At 38.4% G+C, this 27,604-nt stretch overlaps 1 protein-coding gene across 4 annotated transcripts in view; it reads right to left on the bottom strand.

Moving 5' to 3' along the window:
• The window catches only part of vit (vitrin), a 69,326-nt gene extending 52,011 nt beyond the window's left edge, over nucleotides 1-17,315 (bottom strand). For all 4 annotated transcript variants that reach the window (XM_065250013.2, XM_073812847.1, XM_065250019.2 and 1 more), the window contains exons 1-2: nucleotides 17,157-17,315; nucleotides 1,324-1,408 (exon numbers count right to left, since the gene is read on the bottom strand). In XM_065250013.2, coding sequence (XP_065106085.1) covers nucleotides 1,324-1,357 — 34 coding nt within the window. In that variant the 5' untranslated portion in view covers nucleotides 1,358-1,408; nucleotides 17,157-17,315. The remainder of the gene's footprint in view (nucleotides 1-1,323; nucleotides 1,409-17,156) is intronic.
• Nucleotides 17,316-27,604: the final 10,289 nt, after the last annotated feature.

Genomic DNA, 27,604 nt, shown 5'->3' with positions numbered 1-27,604 from the left:
GAACTTGTGTTCCTCGTGACAGCCCCTCCCTTGTGGATCACTTTGAGGAAGACATTCTTTCTCAGGGACGAGGAACCATGGAACACCCGCGTCCAGACCTATGGAATCTCCATGTGTGGTCCTTGGACGGGACACCGAGGTTCTAAGTGGCTTACGCCAGCAGGTAGTGAAAACGATCACTTTGGAAAGAGTCTCACTTATGAGACAAGCTTACGCTTTTAATTGGAACCTGTTCCTTGAGTGGTGTACTTCTCTTTAAGAAGATCCCCAAGGAAGCCGATCAGCATTGTACTTTCTTTTTTGCAGCACCGGTTAGAGAGGAGGCTGTCACCCCACTACTTAAGTATATATTGTGATCTCCGCCCACCATAGAAGGTAGGTTGGTTTGTCAGCATAATCTGGTCATCAGGTTCCTTAGAGGAGGAAGGAGATTAAATCCACCTCAGCCTCCCTCCATACCCTCTTGGAATCTGTCCATGGTGCTGAAGTCTCTACAGGACGCCTCCTTTGAGCCTTTACAGTCAAAGCAAATCAAGTTTCTTTCCATGGAACCTTGACAAAGAGGGTAGGGGCCCTGCACGCATTCTTGGTCAATGATTTGTGCCTACAGTTCGGGCCCGCTGACTCCAGTGTAACACTGAGACCTCGAAAGGAAATGTCTTGATTACGGATGTAACCAAGATGTAACCCTCCTTAACTGAAGGTAGGGAACGAAGACGTCCCATCCCCATGGTTGCTGTACCATTACTGAGGTAGCCAGGTCTCCTAGGCTCGGCTCTTTAATAAAAAACTGATGATGCTGTGCACCTGCTGCCTATTTATACTCGCCCAACGAGGTGTCGTCAGCAGATGCAAATACTGCAGGTCACATTGCACCAGCTATCATTGGGTCTCTCTACAGCTACATATGTTATCCATACATTCCTCTGTGTGTACTGCAGGGATTTCCAGCATCAGTCAAGTTCAAATGTGTCATAGAAATCCTCAAAGAACCCAAAGTAAAATATACAGTAGCTTTATGTGCCTACGGTATATACATAAAAACAATGAACTGAAAAGACCTGAGAAACAGCAAACATCAAACTATAGAAATTTTAATTCATTTACAGAATGCCTTAGATTCCCTTTAACCAGGGCAGTTTTGTGGTTATCATTAACAAACAGATTTATGTTGAAATCCAGTTTAATTGAAAATCAAGTTGCTAACGTAATATTACATGTACAGTTTAAAGTGCATATACTGTTGTATGAAGACCTGCTTTCAGGAAGACGAAAAATAAAGATTGAAAGCACAAACAAATATAAAAAAAATTTATAAGTTACCAATACAGAAGGCAGTAAGAGGTGTTTTAAGCATCTTGAGCTGTAGAGTCGGATGAAATATTCCCTCTGACTTTCTTAACACGTCCTGTATTCAAAGAGAGGAAAGACAGACAGATATAAGATATTCATATCATCAATACATATCTATATATAGTTGCTATGATTTATATATATATATTTTCTTATATATATAAGATTTTCTTTTTTTAAGTGAATACAAGAATTTAAATATTATCTTTTACATATTTTTATAATAATCAAGTCAAAACTATGATAAATATATGCATGCAGTTTAAAATTGGTACTAAATTAAGAACTGTTTGGGAGCCAAAGGAGCTGGATCAAATTGCTCAATGGAGCCAAGTCCTCTAGTTCTCTAAAAAGAGAAAACAGAATTCCCATTTTTGTTTTGAAGAATGCTTTCACACTTTCTTTGCTTGTTCACAGAAATTAGCTCATTTAACTCACATCCTTTTAAACCCAAATGACCTCTATGGTCTGGTTCACTTCATAATTTTTTTGGTGAACAAAACGCCCTCCAGGTTTACTGTATGTTATTTCATATTTCAAGTTGTTTGAATTCCCCTAAATTCAAATATTCCTGTTTTTTACAGGTTAGTATACAAATTTGGAACAGAGATGAGAAACAGACGGTGCTATACTTTTTTATTCTTAGAGATGACCTAAGAAGTTCATGGATTGAGTACATATTTCCATGAACACTTTCTTTCAAGTTGCTCTTATCTCATGCTGTTTTGGATGGCAGGCAGGACTATGAGATCAGTGATCATCCTCACAGATCCAAAATAGACCCTAAGCATTAGTGAGGACACATGTAAACGCTTAATATGGCAGAAGACGTTTTCACGAACAGAAACTTTAATCTTCACACAATGTCAATGCCTTATTGCAAAGGTAAATGTCACTGGCACAAAGTTCAAGAAAAGAATTAAAGGACTGGATTTATAATACAAAGCACATGTTTACTAAATAAAACCCTCTAACAAATGGAATGTTCCATGAAGCCACAAAGAAGGCCTTTCACTAAATCAGTAAACCAGTATGGTTACAGAAAATACAGTGAAGGACAACTCATCTGACCCTGTTATTTTCTGTTGGTTAGACGCAGAGATCCAGGTTTTGTGCTGTATACGGTGTATTTTTGTGTACTTGTCCCAGATACAACTGCTTTTTAAATGGCAGCTCTGTCAGACACTGGGTTTTATGAAGTTCAAGGCTTTCAAAATTAGTCAAGGAAGATCTGATTCAAATCTGTGGATATATTTGTTACTGTACTTAGACATTATGATGACAAATGCTCCTTACCATATCATAATATCAAAAACTGATCTCTTTAGTAAACGTGCATACACAGACAGCTTTTCCTATTGTTTAAGATTTTTGTGCCAGACACAAAAAAACCCAATGATTTATTTAAACAGACAAGACTATTTAACATACAGAGTATCTACAAAAAACAGGTGCAAATTTGCAAAAGGGTCTCTACTATTGTACTGAGGAAATTATATTTAAAACACAATCACAACTACACTAAATACACTGTTGTAACAACTCAAACTATAATGACTGAAGATAATCTAATATTACAATATCGAGGTAATAAATTGTTAAAAATGTAATACTTTTCTTAAAATGTAATAAAGTCTTCAGCTTATTATGTAAAAATGTATTTAAAAAAAAAAAAAAGTTATATGAGAAATTAATTACATGATGAACACGTATTAACAGTTTGTTAAGTAATACCAGCATACAATGTATACGAAAAACAATGTTTACAATATAATAAATTGGAGCACATAATGTAATAGCTTATTCTGACTTCTGTCACAAGATCGACCATACTGAGTTTTGCATTTCCCTCATTCATATTGATATAACTGTGAGATCTTGTTCATATCTGTTACCTTTGCTTGCACGCTGTGATGCTCTTTGAAGGCAGAATAAAACTGTTTAATTAAAATAACATGAAACCCTCAAGTTCAACACATGAATTTGGTAGATATTGTAAGATCTGTGAGCTTCTAGTCTTCAGCCAAAGACGATCAAACAGTCTAAAGCCATGAAAGATTTAAATGTATAAAGACACTTATCCACACAAATCTTTTCTGTTTCTGACCCCCAACACATTAAAGAAAGGCTAAAAGTAGAAAAATAAACCTGCTAATTAAAATAAAAAATAAAAAGGTAAATTGCTTCAACCGCACTACTGAATTGTGCACTCACCCCTTTAATCACAAGACTAAACACAAAACACTTTCAGATTAGCAGTAACTGGTACAGCAATCTGAAAAATCTCCTAAACAATCGTTGTATTTCATAATCCTTATTTCCCTTGATATCCTAACATCAAGTTTGTTTACTTAAATATGCATAACTGCAGCCATGAGGAAAGTTAAGATGCTCAGAGAAAACAGTTGGGAGGATTTGACTTGCCAATATTTCCTAATATTTCTCTGTTTTAAGTAAACATACCTTTACAACTGATTAAAATAGGGGAGAAGATGATCATGGACCAGTGCTCTGTGAAGGGAGGTTTGGCAGCCGATCTGTAGCTAACATTGTATTTGTTTATTTTAGTGTAGTTCAGTGTAGCTTTTGCTTTTGCTATGATTTAAACTAAGGTAATCTACTTGTTGCTAGTTATCAGAAATAAACTACTCTAAAATGACTCATTTGTTATTGATTCTTTTTATAGTTTACCGGAAGTTACGTTTGGTCCATGAAAGCCGTTCGTTTATGTCATTACTGCTGGAACCATTATAATAAACTAAAAACTTGCATGGACAACACCTTTGGGGAAAAGTGTTCATAGATATGTACACTAGATGTCGCCTTGGCTACAGCAGTTCATTGGACCGAATGCGTCAAACAGAGCCGCCATCTTGAAACAGGGGAATCCCGCATCAGCGTCATTGTAGGCAATGGTGTAACAGAAATAAAATCACCATAAATCGTCATGAACACGATTTTCTTTGTTTTCTTTTGGTTCGTTTCAACAGTCAGACTTGTATTTAGCGTTTAGTCCAGGAAAAAATAAAAGTTTTAATTTTATGAAAATGTACTTTTTTTAACTGTAATGCATAGTGCTAGTAGCCCTTTCATCCATGCGCAGCACAAAAGTCCGGCATCGTTCATGAATTCGAAGTACAGGCGGAGATAAGTGCTTTACCTAGATACTTCCAATGACAAGACCCCTGTTCTAAGATGGCGGCGGTTTTGACGCATGCTCAGAGCCCCATGGCGACATCTAGTGTACATATCTATGGGAAAGTGTTAAGCTGGATTCAAACCACCATTGTTTATTCAGGTACCTTAAGCTAACCAGACACAGCACTGACATCAGGTTGTGAAAATAAAATGTATAATAAATAAAAAAACATTTGATAACAGTTATTATTATTTCTGTTAGTTGAACAGTTTAACTAAAGTTCATAAAATGTTTAAAATAAATCATATTTTTCTTATTAGATCTGCAGAAGAAAGAATGCTGACACATCCACAGACTGTTAGGACAGCTGGTGTGCTAAAGAACAAAGCACAGCATGAATAATATAAGAGAACTAAGACAGAGGCCTTGACACACAGACACAGCAGCAGCGCACATTCACAGACACACATCCTTAACTCATCACAAACCTTTACGGAGTCGTCCCCTTTGTGGAAGGTCAACTGATTTAAATATATGCTAATTTAATGTGTATTTCAGAAAAATGAACGTGTTCTTGATGCGAAAACAACACGTTAAGAATGTATTAAAAACGTCAAGTGCGCGTGTAATACAGGTAAACAATGTGTGATTCAGGCACCAGTTTCCCTTTTAAGCAAGTCTTTTTTAAATTATCTGCTTGTTTTTTTCCAAAAATTACTATAATAGCAAACTCATCAAAACTATGAAATAGAACAGATAGAACTATGCAAGTCAATACTGTGACTGAAATCCAAAATAAATTAAAACAGAAACACTTCTGCAAAAAATGTATAAAGAAAATTTGTTCATAAAGTTATTCAGGAATTAAATTTGGTGCACGGTTTTAAGAGAAGGTTCAGAAAAGATTTACTTACTGTTACAGTATAAAATAATGTATCTTAAAAAGATAAGAAACCACTGTTTATATATTTTAAGTAGTATTACAGTATATGTTAAATAATAGAATTTAAACAGTAAATTTACAGACATACTGTACTTTTTGAATGTTAAAATAGCTCTGCGGCCCTCTTACAAGATGTCATTCTCAGAATTTGCCCAAGCCAATTTGAGTTTGAAACTCCTGCTCTACTACTGTATATCTAGTGAGTACAGCATAAATTCCTCATTTAATTCCTTCACATAAATTCAATTCAGTCTTATGTTAGTATAAATGTATGTCACTTTCTTTAATTAAAATAACTTACCTAACCTTACCTAAAACAGAAACTAGGGGCCCTCTTTAAATGATTTAAGCGCATGGTCTAAAGCCGAGGGGCAACCTTCCGATCTCTCTGATGAAGCCAATATGGAAGTGACTTAAACTGCAATTCATCGACTGGCCGCTTGAGGCTGGCTCCAAAAGGGAGTCAATTCCCATAGACCTCCATGTTAAAATGCCGACTTTACAGTAGAAAATAATATGTTCACAGCCTGGTACAAAAAGTGTTTTTGGTCTATATAACTAATTTTGCCCTTGATGATAACTGCGAGGGGGGTGAATTATTTAATCCATTGAAATTATATTAAGCCTTAAACATCTGCATAATTTGGCCGCTTGAGTGATGGTTGAACTGCCACTGCTGTCACTAGAATCGAGCTAAGCAGGCTTGTTTCGGCAACCAGCCACCTCAGCTTCACCCATGTCCCACCTATTTACCCATTTTCGTTTTTTCCGTGAGTGATTTGCTGTGACGCACGGCCAAGATGGCGACGGCAGGCAATGCCTACTTTAAGCTTCAAAAACGATCTTCACAAACCAATTGGTGACGTCACAGACACTACGTCCATATTTTTTACAGTCTACGTCTAAAGCGCACGCCACAAGTACACTAAGTTTGGCCACACACGGAAGACTTTTAGCTCAATTTTCACCCTCAGTGATCGAAAAAGGGACTGGCCTGATTAGTTTTTATCGCAGCAGATTTTTTGGTCCAAAAAAGGCTCCTTGATTTCAAATTGGAAACTCTTGATCGGGCTGCCTCTGAAATGTCAGCTGGAATAGAATTTCAAAAGCATCTTGTGTGTACATATTTTCTGAGGAATTATAAAATTCGAGAGTACAGACATATATTTGAGTTTTGTTTGTATTGAATTTGTTATGTCCTTATCAGTGGCGGCTGGTCAATAGGGGGCGCTGGGGTGCTGCACCCTTAAAGTTGCCCAGAGAGAAAAAAGCTACTTTAACATGTTACCAAAAAGTGAAATATATAGTGCAAATTTATACAAAATAAAATAATTTAGTTGTACTATTTCACTGTTAGTCATGTTATCATTTATTTAAAAAAAAAATCAAAACTGTATTTTGCATGTGTATTATGTGTGTGTCTGGGGCCCCACCCATATGACTGTGTATGTAGGTCAGTAAACTTGTTAAAAGCATGGGACTTAAGGCTAAGCACTAATTGGCTTGTTTCAGATCATCCTTGGGGCACAGCACTGTGAGCCCCAAACCTTCCCACTTTTATTGTTAACGAATTATGCTTTTGCAGGTATTATTTATGCTATAACAGCAACATTACACACTAACTAAAGTTAGAAAAATGGGATCTGAAGAAACCTGACCTTTAATGTAGGAAGGTGCATTATAGCATTGTTTCCTAATTCCAGTCCTCACACCCCCTCTCAGAATGTTGTAGATGTATGCTCATATAAAACCCCTGATTCAATTTGGGCAACATTTACAAATGGAGCTGCTTTGATCCAGCTGATCAAGCGTTTGAGGATTGCTAAAAACTTCAAGGCAGATGTGTTCGGGCGAAACTGATGGGAAAGCTGATTGGAGCGAAACTCTGCACCACAGTGGCCCTCCAAGAACTGAGTTTAAGACCTCTGACCTAAATACACACATTGCCATGGGGTTACACCTCAGTTGTGCTTTCCTTAATTCAATGGACCGGAGTCAGGGTTGGATATTTGGAGATAAAATCTACAGGAAAGTGGCCCTCTAGCAGGGAAGCTGACCACCCAGGTTTACAGTTTGCTTTCACTATCTTGGTTTATCCTATTCTGTTATGGTCGATCAGATCTGTCTTTCACTTGAACTCTATTAATAACTGAAACAGAAAGGAAAGCTCTAAAAATCATACTGATGTTTTTTTTTTAAATACTGGTTAAAGTTATTGCCAAAAGTATTGGGACACCCCTCCAAATGATTATATTTACTTTCATGGCCACAGGTGTATAAAATCAAACATCTAGTCATGCGGACTGCTTCTACAAACATTGTTAAAAGACGGGTCACTCTCAGGAGCTTAGTGAATTCAAGCACGGTACCGTAATAGTTTGCCAACTACAAATGCAGTGTTGAAAAGCATGCCGTAAAGCATCCATAAAGACATGGCAAGTTTGGTATGGAGGAACTTGACTGGCCTGCACAAAGTCCTGATCTCAACCTGATAGAACACATTTGTGATGAATTAGAGCCTTCTCATCCAACATCAATGCCTAAATTCACAAATTCACTTCTAAAAGGATTTTCAAAATTCCCACAAACACACTTCTAAACCTTGTGGAAAGCCTTTCCAGCAAAGTTGAATCTGTTATTTCTGCAAAGGGTGGACCAACTACATAATAAACTCTACGGATTGAGAATCGGATGTCATTAAAGTTCGTCTGCATGCAAAGGCAGTACTCCCCAAAACTTTTGCTATAGTGTATTATGAAAAATACTTAGTATTAGTAACCACTTGGATTTGATTTTGGAACTCATTTAGAACACTTAGCTTGATCTTAATTTAAGATAAATCTGTAATATGGCCCTTGTGGAGCATCTTGATTGCACCCTGCTGGTCATAGCAATACATTTAATTTGTTCTATAATTCAAAGATTTTTTGTTCATCAAAAATGGAAATTCATTTACAATGGTAAATTCGAAGAAGAACCATATCTTAAAGCAACACTATGTAGTTTTTTTACCTTTAAATAATGTCTCTAAAATTATTTCAGTGATAGAACAACTTTTATCTGGACAAATTTTACTGTTGCTGCAACCTGAGCAGCCTCCTAGCTGCTACAAGCACACTCTGAAAGTGGCGGTGGAGGGTAGGAAACACAGCCCCGCCCCTCCCCCTGCCTGCAGAAGAGTGTCTGATACCAGGAACTGTTGCGCTTTTCAACCACATGGGGGAGCTGTAAGTCATTTTTACATGGAAACTACATAGTGTTGCTTTAACCTTTTTCATAAGCAATTTAGTGTTTTCAATGTAAAAGAATACTGAAGTGTGGAAAATGCTGCTACAGTCGGAATGCTCACTAATGTGCAAAAGGGGCCTTTTATCTTATCTTAATAAATATAACTATTAAAAACTGCAGTCTATATATTTTTGTATGGGCCGCACAAGAAAAGAACAAAAAGGACAAATAATCAAGAGAATCTTTAATGTTGATAGCATGTAGCCTATGAACGGCAGGCAACCCCCAGGTTTACAGAAATGGTTTAACCCAATTCTTATGCAGCCAATGATACTGACCCAGTAAACAGGGAAATTGGTGTCTGAATAACGTGCACTTTACATTGACATGTAGTCGTTTAAAAGATGCTTTTGTCCAAAGCGACTTACAAATGAGTTAAACAATATAAGCAATTATAGCAACACAAGAACAGCAATACTTAAGTGCACTGGAAATAATCTCATCAAGTCCAACACAATATACATAGCCAGGTGTCATGATCCTGCCAGTTGGTCATAGTTATTCATAGTTGCTCATAGTCATATGGCAGGATTGTGGCGGTAACCATGTTTTGTGTGGCAGCACATGGCCTTTTGTTTGGGTAGTGTGCTGCCGTGTCTAGTCTCTGCTCCTGCCCCCTCATCTCCTCGTTAATTACTCATTATTGGTTAACTCCCCTGTATGTAATGTATATAAGAATATACAGATAGAAATAAAGAAAAAATGAAAATAGAGAGAGATAGTAAGTCCTATATTAGGAAGTGAGGTAATGGCGGAAGAGATGGGTTTTTAGTCAATTCTTAAAGCCAGCAACAGAGTCAGCAGTTTGTGTCGCGACTGGCAGATCATTCCACAGTTGTGGAACAGCTCCAGAGAAGGTACGCGTTAATGTTTTTTTCCCTTTTTTGAGATGGCACCACAAGCCATCGCTCGGTGACAGAGTGCAGGGATCGAGAGGGTACATAAGCCTGTATAAGAAAGCGAAGGTAAGGGGTTGCTTAGTCAGTGGTGGTTTTAAAGGCCAGGAGCAGAGCCTTAAATTTGAAGCGAGCTGCTATAGGAAGCCAGTGCGACTTGACGAAGAGAGGAGTAGGGCTGAGCGATAAACCAATATCGATATGTACCATTGATACACCTTTATCGATAATGATAGAAGAAAGATATGGTGCCTGTTAATGAATTGCTAAAACTGCTTTGGATTACATTACATCGCTGTTCATAGATCTTAAACACGCACGCTTCAGTAGGACTGTGTTGAAAAAATCTATTCACCCATTCTGAATCGATTTTCATATTAGTTTCTAAAGATCGATCCATAACTCAGAGGATCGATTTAATAATTAATAACTTAAACTTGCCGCGTCATTGAATTAGGCTTGCCGCGATTAGATCACTTGCCCACCGCGACACCGTCTTTCACCGTCGTTTTGATATTCTCTTGTAATTAAATCATTTAGGTTCGTTAGAAAGAGCAAACACTAAGAACTGAATGTGTCTGCTGCCTGAATTTCAGCGGAGCTGAACGCGTGTCACATCACAGAGCAGCAGGGGTCAGATTTCATTTATTTCTGTCAGAGTTTGCAAAGGCGAGCTGATTGACCAGATGATGGCGGAAGCCGCGTGCTTACTAGTTTTTGTTATAATATACATATATGATTTTTAATATAAGCGAGATCGTTTTGTTGTTGTGTTTATCATCAAGAAAAACAATAAACCCATCATTCAAGCAGCGCTTTATAGAGAAGTAGCCGATTGTTCTGCTTGGGACTGGCGGGTATACTGTGAGAATTACCTGCGCACATTGACTCAAGCACTTAATTAAACCAGCTGTTGCACTTGCATTGCACGCAAATTCATACGCGATTTAACGCAGCTTACGCAAGTGCTGCATTTAAACAATTGCGTAATTCAAAAGTGAAAGTAAAATGTGCACGTCTGCATGCGCATTTATAAGCCCACCGGTGGGAAAATTCTGTCACCGCAGCAACCCTAGATTGAATTCACGCATGCGCGCGTGGTGGAAGGACATTAAATGAACACAATGAACATGGAGGTCAGTAACGTTAAGCAAGCGGTTGTTTTGAAAACTCCAGAAATGCAAATAGTATTGATATGTTGCATAACTACAGTCCTGTAATTCAGGTAAAAGCTGGAAAAAATGCTTTTTTTAAAAAACACTCATCTAAATCTCGAAGATCGGATCAGATCGAATCGAATAATGATAATCGATTCAAGATCTTGAGAATCGAAATCGAAACGATCCTTAAAATTTGAATCGAAACCCAGCCCTACGCTTCAGCGTAGCTTTCAAAGTATACTCACTGTGGCTACCCGTGAATGGCAGTGTCCGACACATACACAATACAAATGACTTCATATTCAAATTATTACTATACCAGGCCGTACTGATTTGGCCACATTTAAAGTACATAAAAAAATTTAAGTGAAGAAAAGTAGCCAATCCACCATTGCAAACAAAGTTTAAAACAAACAACAAAAAACAAAGAACAGGAATCAAATATTATCGTGATGAAAATGCTCCAGGGAGACCATTTATAGTGTTTATTTAAAGGTAGGGTAACAGATTTGATCCTAAACATTTTTAGTTATGCTGGTTAAAAGTCTCCTCACATCCTGATAGCAATCACTGTGTTAAGTTGTTTAAATGTATTTGTAAAAATTTATGTCATCTGTGAAAGGCGTAGGACCAAAAAATGTTCAACAAATCATAGATTTCGGTCCGAACGGACGTTTCCTTTTATGTCCCTCATACGTAAGCGTAATTTGAATTCCCACCGCGCAGCGAGTCCACGCAGACACCATACGTCATCGGCGCGTTCACGTGCGCTCTGTCTGTAAACAGCGAGAACAGCAAACTTTTCTGCTGAATTGACAACCTACACAGGAGCAACAAAACTAAATGCATCTTTTATAACAACAACAGCAAAAACTGCCTGGATCAGCAAGAGCAAAAATCCAAATTAACCTCAGTAACTTTACTGCTTTACCACGAGATGCAAACAGCTACAGGAGGCAAAGGGTCTGAAAGGGTCGTTACACTGTTTATTTTGGTAAGGTAGGTACGCGATATGTTTGTATTGAGATGGATTCAGATATTCTACTTTGATGAAACGTTGTGTTGCTTATGAAATTTGTGTTCGTTTACGGATTAGCATAACGATATAGTTACTACGTCTACAAAACCGAACGTGTGCTTAAACTAATTCTGATGTAAACCAGTTGTTTATGTTGGTTATTTTGGAAGTGTTATTCACTTTGTACTGCAAAGTTCTCTCACTGGTGAATGAGACATGAGACGTGACCGTCTGATCTTTGCGTGTTCATGTGTTTGGAAAGAGGCGTGACTTTGGAGAGCGATTTGACTTGAGGGTGGGATCGGGATTTCATTGCTTGGCGGCTACCGTTAGCATTTTTCAAAATGTGTTACCCTACCTTTAACACCAATTTCATCTTTATGTAAGATATACAAATGATTTTGTAATGCTAACCTAAACTTGTTTATTGTTTGCCTTAATAAAGTATGTAAATAAAACATTTAGGGGCGGTTTCATGGACAGGGATTAGTTTAAGCCAGAACTAGGCCTTAGTTTAATTAGGAAATATAACTAGTTTTAACAAACATGCCTTACTAAAAACATTACTGTGTTGCACTTTGAGGCAAAACAAAGGGCACTGATGTATTTTAAGACATTTAAGTGCAAGTTGTTTTCAGTTTGGACAGCTCTTATATTTATTTTAGTCTAGGACTAGTCTAATCCCTGTCCGGGAAACCGCCCCATAGTGGTTAAATTAAAACTTTTTTTACTTGTCATTTTTTAAAAAGCTTAATAAAATGTATCAGTAATTATCGCTATCGGATGATATAACACGTTATATCGATGATAAACATTTCACCCAGCCTTAAAGAGGAGTGAGGTGCGCCCTCTTTGGCTCATTGAACACCACTCTTGCCGCTGCATTCTGAATACTTTAAAGCGGAATTGAACCCTAGACATTTTAGCCTGTTTTCAGGGATAATTTACTTTCATTTTGCATTTTACATGAGAAAAAAAAAGAAATGTGCACGATTTCGCTAAATGAGATTGATAGTGTGTTGAACGAATTTTCGTAACGGTCTTTGATGGACTCAATTAAAGGTAGGGTAACAGATTTGGTCCTGAAACATTTTTAGTTATGCTGGTTAAAAGTCTCCTCACATTCTGATAGCAATCACTGTGTTAAGTTGTTTAAATGTATTTGTAAAATTTATGTCATCTGTGAAAGGCGTAGGACCAAAAAATGTTCAACAAATCATAGATTTCGGTCCGAACGGACGTTTCCTTTTATGTCCCTCATACGTAAGCGTAATTTGAATTCCCACCACGCAGCGAGTCCACGCAGATACCATACGTCATCGGCGCGTTCACGTGCGCTCTGTCTGTAAACAGCGAGAACAGCAAACTTTTCTGCTGAATTGACAACCTACACAGGAGCAACAAAACTAAATGCATCTCTTATAACAACAACAGCAAAAACTGCCTGGATCAGCAAGAGCAAAAACCCAAATTAACATCAGTAACTTTACTGCTTTACAATGAGATGCAAACAGCTACAGGAGGCAAAAGGTCTGAAAGGGTCGTTGCACTGTTTATTTTGGTAAGGTAGGTACGCGATATGTTTGTATTGAGATGGATTCAGATATTATACTTTGATGAAACGTTGTGTTGCTTATGAAATTTGTGTTCGTTTTCCGGATTAGCGTAACAATATAGTTACTACGTCTACACAATCGAACGTGTGCTTAAACTAATTCTGATGTAAACCAGTTGTTTATGTTGGTTATTTTGGAAGTGTTATTCACTTTGTACTGCAAAGTTTTATCACTGGTGAATGAGACATGAAATGTGACCGTCTGATCTGTGCGTGTTCATGTGTTATGAAAGAGGCGTGACTTTGGATGGCGATTTGACTTGAGGGTGGGATCAGGATTTCATTGCTAGGCGGCTACCGTTAGCATTTTTCAAAATGTGTTACCCTACCTTTAACCAGAATGCACTGTGTGAAACTGAGTCATTAATCCCTTTCACACATACAGTCTTTACTGGTAATTTACTCGTAAATTGCAGTTAACATGTCATGTGTGAACAGAACCTTTCCGGTAAATCAGTGCTCCCAATTTACCAGTAAGACAGGTTGTAAGATTACCAGTAATTTACCGGTAAGCGCTATGTGTGTAGGGCTGGGATGGATGTTATTACCACCGGTTGTAATTACACACCGGTTGTGTGCACCTCACAAATTATGAAAAATATAAAGTACAATCTCGCCCAGTGAGATGTCTTCAGGTTCGTGTTAACACAAACAGCCAGCAGACGCTGAGTTAATGCGCTAATTTGCAAGGGAAGGCACCTGATATATCAGTGATGACCCGCTGGCTTGTGAGTGGAATAATGAGGAAAGATATACGCCGTTTCTCAATCCGAAGACTGTAGCCTCCGGAGGTCGAATTTTCAAGCTGCATACGTCATTAAGACTTTTAACATTAACAATTATAAAGTTGACTATTATTCTTTGTTAATCATACATTGTTGTGATATGCTTATGACTTGCAAATGTCTGAAAATAATAAACCAGGCTCCGACCTCCGGAGGCTGCAGCCTTCAGATTGAGAAATGTCTGTTCTCTCTTGGTTACGAAAAAGTATCAATCTGCGCTACCAGTACACCATCAGAACGCGTTTTCAGCGCGGCTGGAAACATTATAACCCCAAAAAGGTTTCTTACTTGTTGTTTCATGAGTGGAAGTGCTACAATAAACATGCAGAAATGCGCCGATCTCCTGTGTTCTCCAGGGCTCAGCTCGAGCAGCCACTAGAATTGCCAAGCACATACGCACAGTTGCTTCACGTGACCGCGCCGCTTCCCTCCTCTTCAAAGCACGTGGGCGCTTCAGAGCGTCTTTCGTTGCTAAGTAACCTAAGCATTGCTTGACGCTGGGACGAGCACCCATCGGCGGAGAAAGAATTTGGCGCCTATAAAAACGCACGTTTGTTAAGAACTGTATATCTGATCATCGTTTACATTTTTATATTTCAAAATATATGTATGCATTATGTATAAGACCTATATGCATCAATGTGCACGTGTGCATACGCGCCCCCCCCACACACACAAAATCAATCTATAACCACCGCACCACAGCAGTGAATTTGTGCATTACCACCGCCGTGGTAAAAACTGCCACCGTCACAGCCCTATATGTGTGAACGAAAAATATAGGATTACCGGCATTTAGAACGGACGACGTCAGACCGTGCTGACCGATTGGGCCAATCAGAAAGTTTTTATACAGGTGACGTGTTTACCCCCGCACTGTTTACGGACGTTTCCACACACATGCTGCTTAAAAGCCGAGCACACCTGAAGTTAACATCCACATTTCTTCAAAGTTGTTTAAAACAGCTTACCATCTATTTGCCAAATTGCCGACATCCTTAGCACACCATCTGTGAAGCCTAATGTCCAAACGCAGGTTCCGTTTGACGCCGCCTAACGCAATGTTGTTTGGTCACGAGCGAAAACAACAAAATACGGACCGAAGATATATAGTCATAACCCGCCATTATTTACAAATACGACACAGAGCTCGCCAGCCGCGCGACAGGGGTAACTCCGCTTTCTCTCCAAGTTTACCGGTATTTTGATACTGATGTGTGAATGATGTCTTACTGGTAAAAAGACGGAACGTCACTGCATGTGTGAACAGCACATTTTTGTATTTACTGGTAAATTCATTCTGGTAAATTCATGGTAATTTACCAGAATTACTGTGTGAAAGAGGCTATTAGCTCCACCCAATAATTGATGATGGATGCAGCCTTCAGGCTTCTTCTACTTCATGTGGTGCCACAAGAACTGGCAGCCATATGATGGTAAAGTTCCGCGAGAGCAATTTAAAAGCAAACTCCTCCGTATGATTTCGCAAATTGCTCTCATGGTACTTTGACGTCATCCGGCTGTGGATTCTTGCAGCACCGCATGAAGTCAAACAAGCCTAATAGCTTATTTTACCGCTCAACCTGCTCTCAAATCAACTCAAGTCAACTTGAAGTAAGCCGGCAGACGAACCCAACCTAACAGTAACTCCGCTTATACGGTCTTTGAAGGGGAAATCACCAAACCCTCGATAAAAGATGACTAGTACCTGTGCAGTAAGTGGATGTAAGGACAACAAATTCAGGCAACCGGGAGTTTTTATTTTTTACATCACCACGACCCTCAGTTGACACACCACTACTCAAAAATTTTAACATGCAGCCAGCACTTTCCTCAGGAGGTTTTTCAGCACAGTTTTCCACAGACTCAGGTAATGTAAAATGATCAAAATATCTAAAACATATTTTGGCTTAGTTGTTGCTTGTTTTGTGTAACTATGGAAAACATACTACGTAAAAAGTTATTATCATGTTGTTGTTATTATGAACACGAGCAAAACAAGCTAACGTTAGCTCATCCTGTGCAGCTGACAATCAAAGAACGTTATCATCTACTGTCAATTACCTCGCCTTTTAAGTTTCAAATATTTAAATTTTTCTTACAAAATCCCTTTGATTGGCATCAGAAGACCATGCACTTCTGTGAATTAAGGGTGGGCATTTTTGGGCTTCAAATCAGAAGCACTATTTACTACCATTATAAAGATTGGAAGAACCGGGACGATTTCTAATAGACCTCTGATTGTGTTTGTCTGAAAAATATAATCGTGTACATGGAGGGTGGCTTGAGGGTGAGTATATCATGGAATCATTTTTGGGTGGACTATTCCTTTCATTTTCAGACGTAAACAATACGTTAAGTAAGAATGAAATACAGGTTAAGTACTTGAAAAATACACAATGGAAAATTCACGTATATTTGAACCAATTGGCCTTCCATAGCCCTTCACAAAGACACCACAGCGCGCGCACATCCACAGACGCGCATGGTTCACTCATACAAGTCTGATCAAGCTCACCCACATTCTGACAGAAACTAATATACTCGGATGAAAAAACATTTACACGACAGGTCAATCAATATATATGGCTGTAGGTAATAAAAATCAGGATTCTTATTTTCAGTGCGTGCGACACAGTGAATTTCTAATTCAAGTCTGTACTTGTTTAGTGCTGTAACCGCAGATCATAAATATTTTGGCATGGAAGACTATGAACACACATTAATACTGTAAGTCCACAAATAAACATCAATGCTTTACTGTACACACTATTGGTAATGCAGTAATGAGAATAACTGCTTGTGTAAGGGATTATGAGAAATCCTTTGTACATGTAAATGTATGAAAAATACTGAACCGATAAAGAGTCAGTATTTTAAACATAATGACTTTTGATTTCCTTTTAAAAGTGGACCCGCTGATGACACGCGAGTGTGGTTGTAATGAAAGGTATCTTACCTTGACGCGACTGACGCGCGGAGACTGGTGACGGCGCTTTAAAACTCCAGACACGCACGTGTTTGTGCTCAGCGAGTGTTTGTACGCGTTAAACCATCTCTCGATGTGTCAGCTGTGAGGTCTGTGTGTGCGTGTTTGCTGATGCTGGAGGGGTGAAAGTTAACTGCCTCCTTTTTCAGTCCCACCCAAAACACAGCTGTGAACGGTCCGATCAGAGACGCACAAATCTAACTACTGTACAGAAACCAGCACACATCATGGATGTAATGGTTATAATGGCAATTGGCTTTAAAGGAAAATTGTGGTCTTTGGTAATGTGTTAAGATGTTATCTGGCAGAGGAGAACCAATAAACACCATTAAATCATACTGGAATAAGACACAAACCACACCACACAGATTTTAACTGTAAACTTATAGTTCATAATGGTGTTTCTAATTTAAACATTAGAATGTGGACTCTTTTATTTCAGCAAGATAAAATGCATTACTATATAGCTTTAAAAATCTTAGCGCCATGTCAAGTGTGGAAAAAGATCAATGATGTTTCAAACACACATTGCACAAATTCAGCAGTGAATCTGAAAAACACTACAGTATGTGATAATTGTTGAATTGACTCAGACAATGATGCTTTCTGTTTAATTATAAATTTGTTTTCAGCAGAACAAAGAAATGTATACTGTACAGTTCCATAGAGTGAATAAACCCATTCAGGTTAATACAAGACCTCTCAGCTTCACATCAGGATCACCCTGTCAGGGTTTCATCTGGCTGGCTGTACATACAGCTTATTAATTCAGAATTAATGTTCATAATGTGCTCTTGCAAAGATAATTTGAAGTGTTTAGCTATTTCACAGTGTCTGCCTTTATGCATGTATCTATATTCAACTTTATAACCTACACTGTAAAAATGTCTGTATAGAAATTACAGTATTACTGGATATTACTGGCTTAAGTTTGTTCAAAGTTAAATGAACGTGAAACATTTTCATTCTTTATTTTCTATAGTAAGTTACTGGCAACCAGCATCATAATTACAGCTATTTTTTACAGTGTTATCAATCTTTTTTTTTGGAAGGATGCTGGAGTCTATTTTATAGCATATCATAGGGAAACACCTGTCTATCACAAGGCTAAGGCACACAGAATAAACATTGTGACAAACATTATTCGTCACTCCTCTACAAGAGGATTTTTTTTTTCGATTTGAGCCTGTGGTGCATTTATCCATATGCATGTTGATTTATAGTCACTGTAGTAAAGCTTCTCACTGAAAACATGTGTGTTTGACATATTACAACCGCCTTTTATGTAGCTTAGAATAACTTTTTTAATACACAAATTCGAGCAGAAAAAAAAAGTTATCTTACAGTTGAGTTTTCTATGAAAATATGTCTACATTCAATTTCTCAATGCTTGTAATTGCACTTGCATACCAGGGCACAAAACATTTATACACATGCTTCTCAGCTGTTTTATACAGTACTGTATATCATACAATTTTCAGGTCAGTTTCTGCCTTCATAAATTTCACACTGTGTTCTGTTGGAGCATTTGGCTTACATCTGAACACAAGTCAGTGGCAGGAAATATTTATGACTTGAGAAACATATATGCATGTCAAAAAAAATGCTTATTTGTTGATTTAATGTCTGTAAATCTTTTAAGTCTTCATACTGTAGTGGGGATGTTATTAAAGTGTTAAAGATTTTGTTTCTACAAAGTTTTGTTTGAAGTCTTTGCACAACATAGACCGCATGCTAAAGGACATAAAGTGTCTGATCTGGCCGAGTGAAAATGCTTATGGTGGGTATGGAGACCACAGGCAGACCACATGAACACCACAACATATGGACACCATGCATGCCAGAGTGAGGGCCCTGTAACTACTACAGTAAATAAAGTGAAATACAGAAGTTATAGAAAAAAGTAGATGTAAATGCATCTATTAATGACTTGTAATGAGTCTTTACTCAACTCTATACATACACAAAAACAGTGTGTGTCTGACACAACATAAGCATCATTAACATAAAGATAATTGCACATGATGGATATAAATTGGTTACCCCAAGGGATTTATAAGCATAACATAAACTGCATGTACACTGTACAATTATGTGCTGTTTAATGTTTAGCTTATGATTATTGTCTATGAACACCACAGAAAAATAACCTTAACTGTGTTTGCTTCATACTGAGATTAGTTCATCCATTTTCAGAAGTAATCTAAGTGAAAAGTGATGTAATTGTCAAGTATGGTAACCTATACTCAAAGTGTGACCACTGCATTTAACCCATCCCAGTGAGGAATAAGCACTCACACGCAGACACACACTTCTTTTTTGTTTTTTGTTTTGATCAAGAGTAATAGCTCTGTGCACTTAAAAAAGAGATAAAGCAAGACATCATACAACACTATATATTTTCGTGAAAGCAGACCTGTGTTCAGTATGAGTTCAGCTCATCTGCTGGTTTCTGTTTCACTGGAGTACAGGGACGCTCAGGTGCCGAAATTCAATGTGCAATAGCTCTTGTGTGGCTCTGTGTCATGTCCCATCATGTTGATAACCTGCTAATACTTCCTACATGCCTGCCTCGCACGCTTCATGTCTCTCATTTACACTCCACCCTCTTTCTTTCACTTTGTTATCAGTGTATTGGTGGATGGGTTAAGAATTCAATTTCACAGTTTTTTATTTGCTCTGAATGACAAAGAAGCAAAATGTGCAAAGAAGCAAAATGTTCATTCTTTTCCTTCTGGCTGCCACTGCTATCTTCCCACACGTGTAACAAGAGCCTTTTTAGTCGTGTTATTTTTCCCGCACCCTGTTTTTCTAAGGTTCACAGACAGTCTTTCACACAAGGCAAGCGTATCCCAACTGGCGTAGAGCAGAAAATCAGTCAAAGGCAGACCAAATAACTTGCTAAATATGAAGAAAATGCGAACAATTTTAGTGCCTAATGACAACGGCAAACATCATAGCTATGCACTTAACAAGTTTATTTATACCACATGAAGAGATAACATAATGAAGAAAACAGAAATATAAGATGGACAAGAGGAATGTTGAAAATGTGTGCCCTGGAAAAAGCATTTATCAAAAATAAGAAATCTTGTAGAAAGCAGATGTGTTATTATATTTCTGTGAAGTCCCTCTCTGTTCATTGTTTCTTTATAAACAGGCAATAAGGAACACTAAAGTCTGGAGTGACAGTTTTACCTCAATGCATCGTTGTGCTCATAAAATAACAGTTGACCTCAATGCTAACTCAGAAAGTTTTGGAAAAAAGAAACCATAACCTCGGGTTACACATCTTGAGCATGGCTTCAATTAGTGAAACCCCTAAAGTAGTTCCACAGCTTTAAATGTGTAAAACCTGCCACAGCTAGCTACTAAAATGTTACAAAAGGCAAACACCTCCAAAAATGATCTTGAATGTCCATATTGAAATACACAGAATTGGTGCATATCAGAAAAATATCATCAGAGAATGAAAGAGGCTTTTGTCAATCACTACATTCCAGAGAGGTCCAGCCCTAACAATGGACTTTAATTTGTGCCAGAGACCTTTAAAACGCTGCATGAAGATTTTGCATAAGGAGCAGTGAGAGATCATGACCTTAGGTATTGACTCAGATGAGCAGATGAGGAACAGAACTGGTCCAAGTACTAATGCCCAGGCCCGGATTGGCCAGTCGGGAGGACTGGGAGAATTCCTGTTGGGCCAGTCTGGGTTTTTGGCCACCAGGGTCAGTGTTGTCATGCCACCGGGTTGAAGGCTGCTGTCCCTAGGCTGCCAGTACTCACAATATTTTCCAGACCCAATGGCTAATCAGTCCCTAAAGGAAAACGTGATTAAGTGATTGCATGATTAACGCATAATCAGCCAAAGTCCGCATATTTATGCGGGGGATGCATTTTTTCAAATACGCTGCACTTTCGCAGAATAAATTGCAGATTTCTATGCGCAAAATATGCGGGGCTTGCATGATTTCATAATCCCTGCATTTTCGTAGCAAAATCACATACATCTTAACAGAAATTCATGCCGCACAAGCCCTGAAAAGTGAAGCCAAAACGTCTCGATCGCCCCCCAGTGACTGGTCCCAGTATAGGTCATAAACCCCGCCTCCCCATGGGACTTGAGACCAACTTAAAAATTTAATTACACTTCAATTATCTTTTTTCCGAAGCTGGTTTCTGTCATTTATTGTAGTTTTTATCACGCTGATGTAAATTCAAATGTTGGTTTTTGAAATAGGCTTGTGTTTAGTTAGTTATTTAATGATATAAAAACAGTGGTGTCACGTCATGATTGACAGCTGTGATATCGTGTGATATGCGCATTCTGCGAGACCGAGGGCGTGGGTCTTGATTTCGCGGCTTCACTTCCTGCTCACTACTGCGCATGACTGGTCCCGAAATCGCTAGTGCGCAGACTAAAGACCCAAGATGTCAGCGCCATATCGGGACACTGGCGGCTTCACTTTTCACTAATGGAAGAGAGCTAACAGGTGTCATCCATCTTATTTTACAGTCTATGCATTTACCTCACACAAGGGCAGCCATGTCCCCTGTTGCCATGGGAACATTTATAAAGTGACATGACTATGTGACGTGAACATCATTCAAAAGCTGCTGTTTTGCAAGTTCCCGCAATTTCATCGCATAAAATTGCATAAATATCCTGCATATTCCATTGCATTTTTTAAGAAAATGTTTTGCAAGATCAAGGATTTTTGCCCGCAACAATCACAAAAAAACTCAGCGTTTTTCTGGAAGGACTGGCTATTTGTGGGTGAAAGATGTCCCCACTGCTTTATGCCCAAGTTGATTGTGTCCCAAGTCCCGACAATTTATAGGAATAATTTTTGCATTAGGGCCCATTATCATTTAAAATGCATGAAAAATTCAGGATGTGCCACTTCATTCTGCTTATTAAAACACACGCCTGTGAACAGAAGTTTTGTTTCAGAGGCATCTATATTTTAGTACACTTGCCGCACATCTACCTTGACAATAAATTTGAGTCTGACTTGATATGAACAATAAATCATCTATCACTGTATCTCACCATAGCTCCCGAGGTGGTGAATCAGTATATCGTGTTCACAGGTTTGGAACCAACTAAGAATAAATTAAATTTACACAAGTAAAAAGCATACACAGCCCATAATCTTTAAGTAAGATCATGATTATAACAGCAGCCGTCGTCATGAGACCTCCTGTATGGGGGAACCCCTCTATCATAAGTTGTGTTCGACATCAAGAACGACAGGTGGATGACATCAAAGTCCCACGAGTGCGATTCGAGAAACCATACGGAAGACAGACAGGTTTGAGCTCAAGACCAAGTACGGATAAAGCTGGATCTGAAACAAGACTTGTGAAATCTTCAAAAATGTGTTAAATGCCTAGTTAAATCAATAAAATTGACACCACACACCAAGTATACCTTATAATACCTGATAATCCTACCTTGGTGTACAATAGTATTATCATATAGATAATATGAAGGAAATGCCAAGTCCTAGGTGAAGACTTGAGTCAGTGTCAGTATGAAATGACACTAAAAAACAAAGTTTAACACACTGTTGTCTCTTAGCATGTCAATATAGAGTAAATTACTAATTCCAGTGATGAGCCAATACCAGTGACCAGTTCTCCTTCTCCTTTTTTTAATCAGACATTCTCAAAAAAATGAACATGATAAATTACATGCCCTACACTCTAAAAAAAACAAACGGTGCTATATAGCACCAAAACTGTTGCTTTGGATCGTAACCATAGAAGAACCGTTTTTAGTGCCATATAGCACCGGTGAAGCACCTGTGTAGCACCTGTGTAGAACCATATAGGGGCCATATAGCACCACTATAGCACCACATATGGTTCTACAAAGCACTATATGGTTCTACACAGGTGCTTCAATGGTGCTTCACCGGTGCTATATGGCACTAAAAACGGTTCTTCTATGGTTACGATCCAAAGCAACAGTTTTGGTGCTATATAGCAGTGGTTCCCAAACTTTTTCAGCGTGTGGCCCCCCTTGTGTACGGTGCATTCCTTCGCGGCCCCCCAAAGAAAATTTGTGACAAAAAACTGTTCTAAAAATCAACATTTTAATCAAAAACCATTAAATTATACAAAAAAGCAGTGCTTTTGGTTAGTAGCCTTATTTTTTTAGGTTTAATTACACAGAATTCATGATAAATTCATGTATTTCATAAAATGTCATAAAACTGGGCCCCCCTAGCACCATCTCGCGGCCCCCAGTTTGAAAACCACTGCTATATAGCACCGTTTGTTTTTTTATAGTGGAAGATAGCAAGACATAATTTGAGGACTTTATTTATTAAACAAACCCTTTCATGCAGAATATTTTACACTGTTGAAATTATTATATTCCACAGTTCTAGTGTAAACAGTAAACTTTTACTTTTAGTTTTCTTTTAGTTGTTTTAACCGACAATACGCCAAGCAGTGTCCAATGGAATTTTTATTTTTGACCAGGCCTGGCAAAAGAGATTGGGCATTTTAACTTACAAGTCATGCACATAAGAAAATCATTGTTTAACACTGGAGCTGTCAATCAAACAAAAATAGTCAGGTAAGTAACTAAAACATATGAATCATAATAATTTGTGCCAATTATGTTTCCGTCGGTGGCACAGGCGGACTGGCCATCTGGCAGACAGGGCATTTTCAGATACATCTTATTTTTGTCTGACCAGCCCATAACATCAAAACCATTTGGCTGGCCCAATCACATTTTTAAAACTCATCTTATGAATTTTGTAAGCCTGCAGTGTTAGTGTGCATCTGTCAAAATAGTCAGAGAGATGAGGGAGAAGTGAGTGGACCTGCAGCAGGGGCACTGCTAGACATAAAGCTTACACCACATTAAATTTTTTAACATTATTTTCTGTTGTGTATAAGAAGTGTGCAACACAATGCACTACACATATTTCACATATTTCAGCTTAACTCACTATTCCTATACTGCAGCAAGTAATGGGAAAGGTAAACATTTATGTATTTAAAATATGTATCATCTTTAGTATACTATATTAAGTATCCTTAACATACTTGTACTATGTTTTATACTATACAATACTACTAACATATTTTAAGTAGGGATGCACCGATACCGATACTGGTATCGGGTATCGGCCTCGATACCACATTTTCTAAAGTACTCGTACTCGTTAAAAGTCCCCCGATACCTGGAATCGATACCACGGTCTGAGAAATGTCTATGTTTGAGCGGCGTGTAAGGGGTTAATGCCTCTTGTGTTGTCCAAAGAGGCAGAGTTTACAACAAACTGGAAAACTAGTCCTTTGTTTTTTTGTTAAATGATATGACTAAAGCTGTTACCTGTAAATTTAAATCATGTTTTTTTATTAAGTACTCGGTATCGGTATCGGCAAGTACTGAAATGCAAGTACTCGTACTCGTATTCCAAAAAACTGGTATCGGTGCATCCCTAATTTTAAGGCATAAATTGCATACAGTATATGGAAAAAATGAAAGCAGATTTTTTTGAAAACAATGAATAATTAAATATTTTTCAAGAATTAAATTCTATAGTCTTTTTATAGCTGCAACAAAATAAAGAGCATAAGATTTTATTTATTTTTTTAACAAAAAAGCAAAGCATTCAGGTTTTAACCATTAGGCCAGATTTACTAAACAGGGCAATTTAGTGTGAGAGTGTAATTCCAAAAAAAAGCGCGGATATAAGTAAGGGATAATGTAGAGGCAGCCGGTAGTTATCGGGAAATAAGCCCCGACAGTGTGATCAGGACCCGACGCAAAGCGGAGGGTCTTGTATCACCCTGAAGGGGCTTATTTCCCGATAACTACCGGCTGCCTCTACATTATCCCGCTTATTACACGGCTACTTGCCAAATAAAAAAAAACTGGACATATTTCAATATGAATTTGAAACATTTTATTGGCATATTTGTTTTAAATTAACATTTTTATCCTACCGCGAAACTTTGCACAGATGCACAAAATGATCGTAATACCTTATTAAGATCCTCTGCTTCATACTTGTCTGTCTCCATTTTTTCTCTTTTAGCCAGTCTTTTAGAAGTTTTAATGCCCATTCTGTATTTTTGTGTGTGTTGGCTTCGTAGCTGTCATGCTCTATTTTGTCAAGTTCAGTCTCAGTAAGCTCTCTGTGTCTTGTCGTTGTTCGTTCTTCTATCCACTGTTTAAATGTTTTGTTTTTTCTGTACATGTTAAAATTAATGTCAAAATGTTGTGGTTGTCCAGTGTTTGTCACAAGATGGCGCCAAACAGTAATCTTTATTGGAGCGGAGCGATTTAAATCGTACAAGAAGTACCGGCTATGCGTTATTACTTTGGAGCGGTTATTATTTGAAAAGAACGAACCTGCAAATGTCTCAACTGACCAATCAGAATCAAGCATTCCAGAGAGCCGTGTAATAAGTGGTAATAACTGTGGGTTATTTACTAAAAAAGGCAAGTTAAATTAAACGGGCGCAACATAATCACCAGCACAATCTTCTCAGGGTCGCAAATAAGCAGAGCTTGAGTTCAGTACCACAGACATCGCAGCTGAACATTTTGGGTGTGTAATCCTAGCTAATGAAGCCATACACTAAAAAGAAATGGAGGACAAAAAATGAAGGTTAACAAGAAGTTTTGAAACGTCTGGTATTATGTGACTTCTCCTAGTAACTCAAGTACTTCAGCAAATAAAAACAACATGGCTTGACAAACAATATTTTTTAATAATATGTTCCTCTGACATTACATATTAAAACATTCCTCTGCATTGTATCACAAGCTCTGTGATGCCTCTTTTTTAGCAATAATTTCAGCCATTTCAAGCGTAAAGTAATATAACATGTTGTGGGCCATGAGGAAGAGAAAAGCCTTCACTGCTGGCCTAAACACTATCTGAATCACTTATTTTTTTTATATTTTTCCATGAATATTTATTAAATTAATTCCATAATAGTTTAATAACTTTATTTCATAGCTTTTCTCTCGGCTGCGCTGCTTCCAATAGTTTATATTTATAATAGAGCATTTATCCAATTATATTTCAGCCAGACATCATGTGTTGTCATGGTAAAAAAAAAACTGAATAGGCCTTGAGGATTTTCAGTGCTGGCGTCTTCAGCTTAAGAGCAATGGAGAAAGAAATCATTGCATTAACCAATCAGATTTTGATTTGGTCTCACTGGAGCCACCTCGTTGACCTACATGATGTCAGCATTTTCACGTCATTTGATTGGATTGATGCCCAGCAGTTTCTAACATACCGGAAAAAGTTCCCGCGAGCTTTCTCCAGCTTAGCGCAGAGTCACGGAACATTATGCTTGTTTGACTTCATGTGGCGCCACAAGAACTGACAGGTGGATGATGTCAAAGTGCCGTGAGAGTAATTCGAGAAATCATATGAAGTCTTTTTTCGTCTCGCTCTCGCAGTACTTTGATGTCTTCCACCTGTCAGTTCTAGCAGTGCCGCATGAAGTCAAACAAGCCTATTTTTTATCTGTCCTGGCTATAAACAAAACTGACTTTGACGTATGCCGTGATTGATTTTTAAGTCAAACAACCCGTTAAAATCTTTGACTGTTTGGTGGTGATTATTATGGTGGCCTGGAGTCACCCCACAGTGCCCAGAACCTCCAAGCCCCACAAGCCTCACCCATGCAAACAAGGAGAGAGAGTGGCTCCAGTTCGATGAAGACCTGGACCAAGTCCTTGAAGCTACTGCGAGGGGGAATGCAGACCAGAAGTTGCAAGCTATGTCAGCAATGATCATTAAGATCGGAGCTGAAAGGTTCGGCATTAAGCAACAACAGCTGACTAAAAGTGTGGCAGAGCCAAACCGGTGGGAAGTGAAGATCAGCCAGCTAAGGAGTGAGCTCAGTTTGCTCGGAGAGCAGTTTAAGAAGGCAAGGGATAAGGAAAGGCTGACCTGGCAGAACTCCACCACACCCTGAGGAAAAGGCTAACCGGCCTCCGGTGAGCTGAGCTGTATAGGAGGAGGGGCAAGGAGAGAGAGAGGTAACGTGTCGCCTTCATTTCTAACCTGTTTGGATTTACAAAGAAGATCCTTGGGCAGAAAAGAAGTGGCCATCTCGAGTGCACTGAAAATGGGGTTAACAAGTACCTCAGCACCATCTGTAGGGACAGCGCAAGAGACAAAGATCTTGGGCCATGCCGGAACCCACCTTGACATTTAACACCAGGGAACCAACTTTGAAGAAAGTTGAAGAAGTTGTCAAGGCTGCTAGAACCGACTAAGAACCAGGCCCAAGTGGGGTGCCATATGTCATTTAAAAGAGGTGCCCCAGACTCTTTAAAAGGTTATGGAAAGTAATTAAGGTTATCTGGAGGAGGGGGAAGGTGGTGCAGCAGTGGCAACATACAAAGGGTGTTTGGATCCCGA

The sequence above is a fragment of the Paramisgurnus dabryanus genome, chromosome 20 (assembly GCF_030506205.2).
Source record: "Paramisgurnus dabryanus chromosome 20, PD_genome_1.1, whole genome shotgun sequence".
Taxonomy (NCBI): domain Eukaryota; kingdom Metazoa; phylum Chordata; class Actinopteri; order Cypriniformes; family Cobitidae; genus Paramisgurnus; species Paramisgurnus dabryanus.
This window is presented reverse-complemented; position numbering and strand designations above follow the sequence as displayed.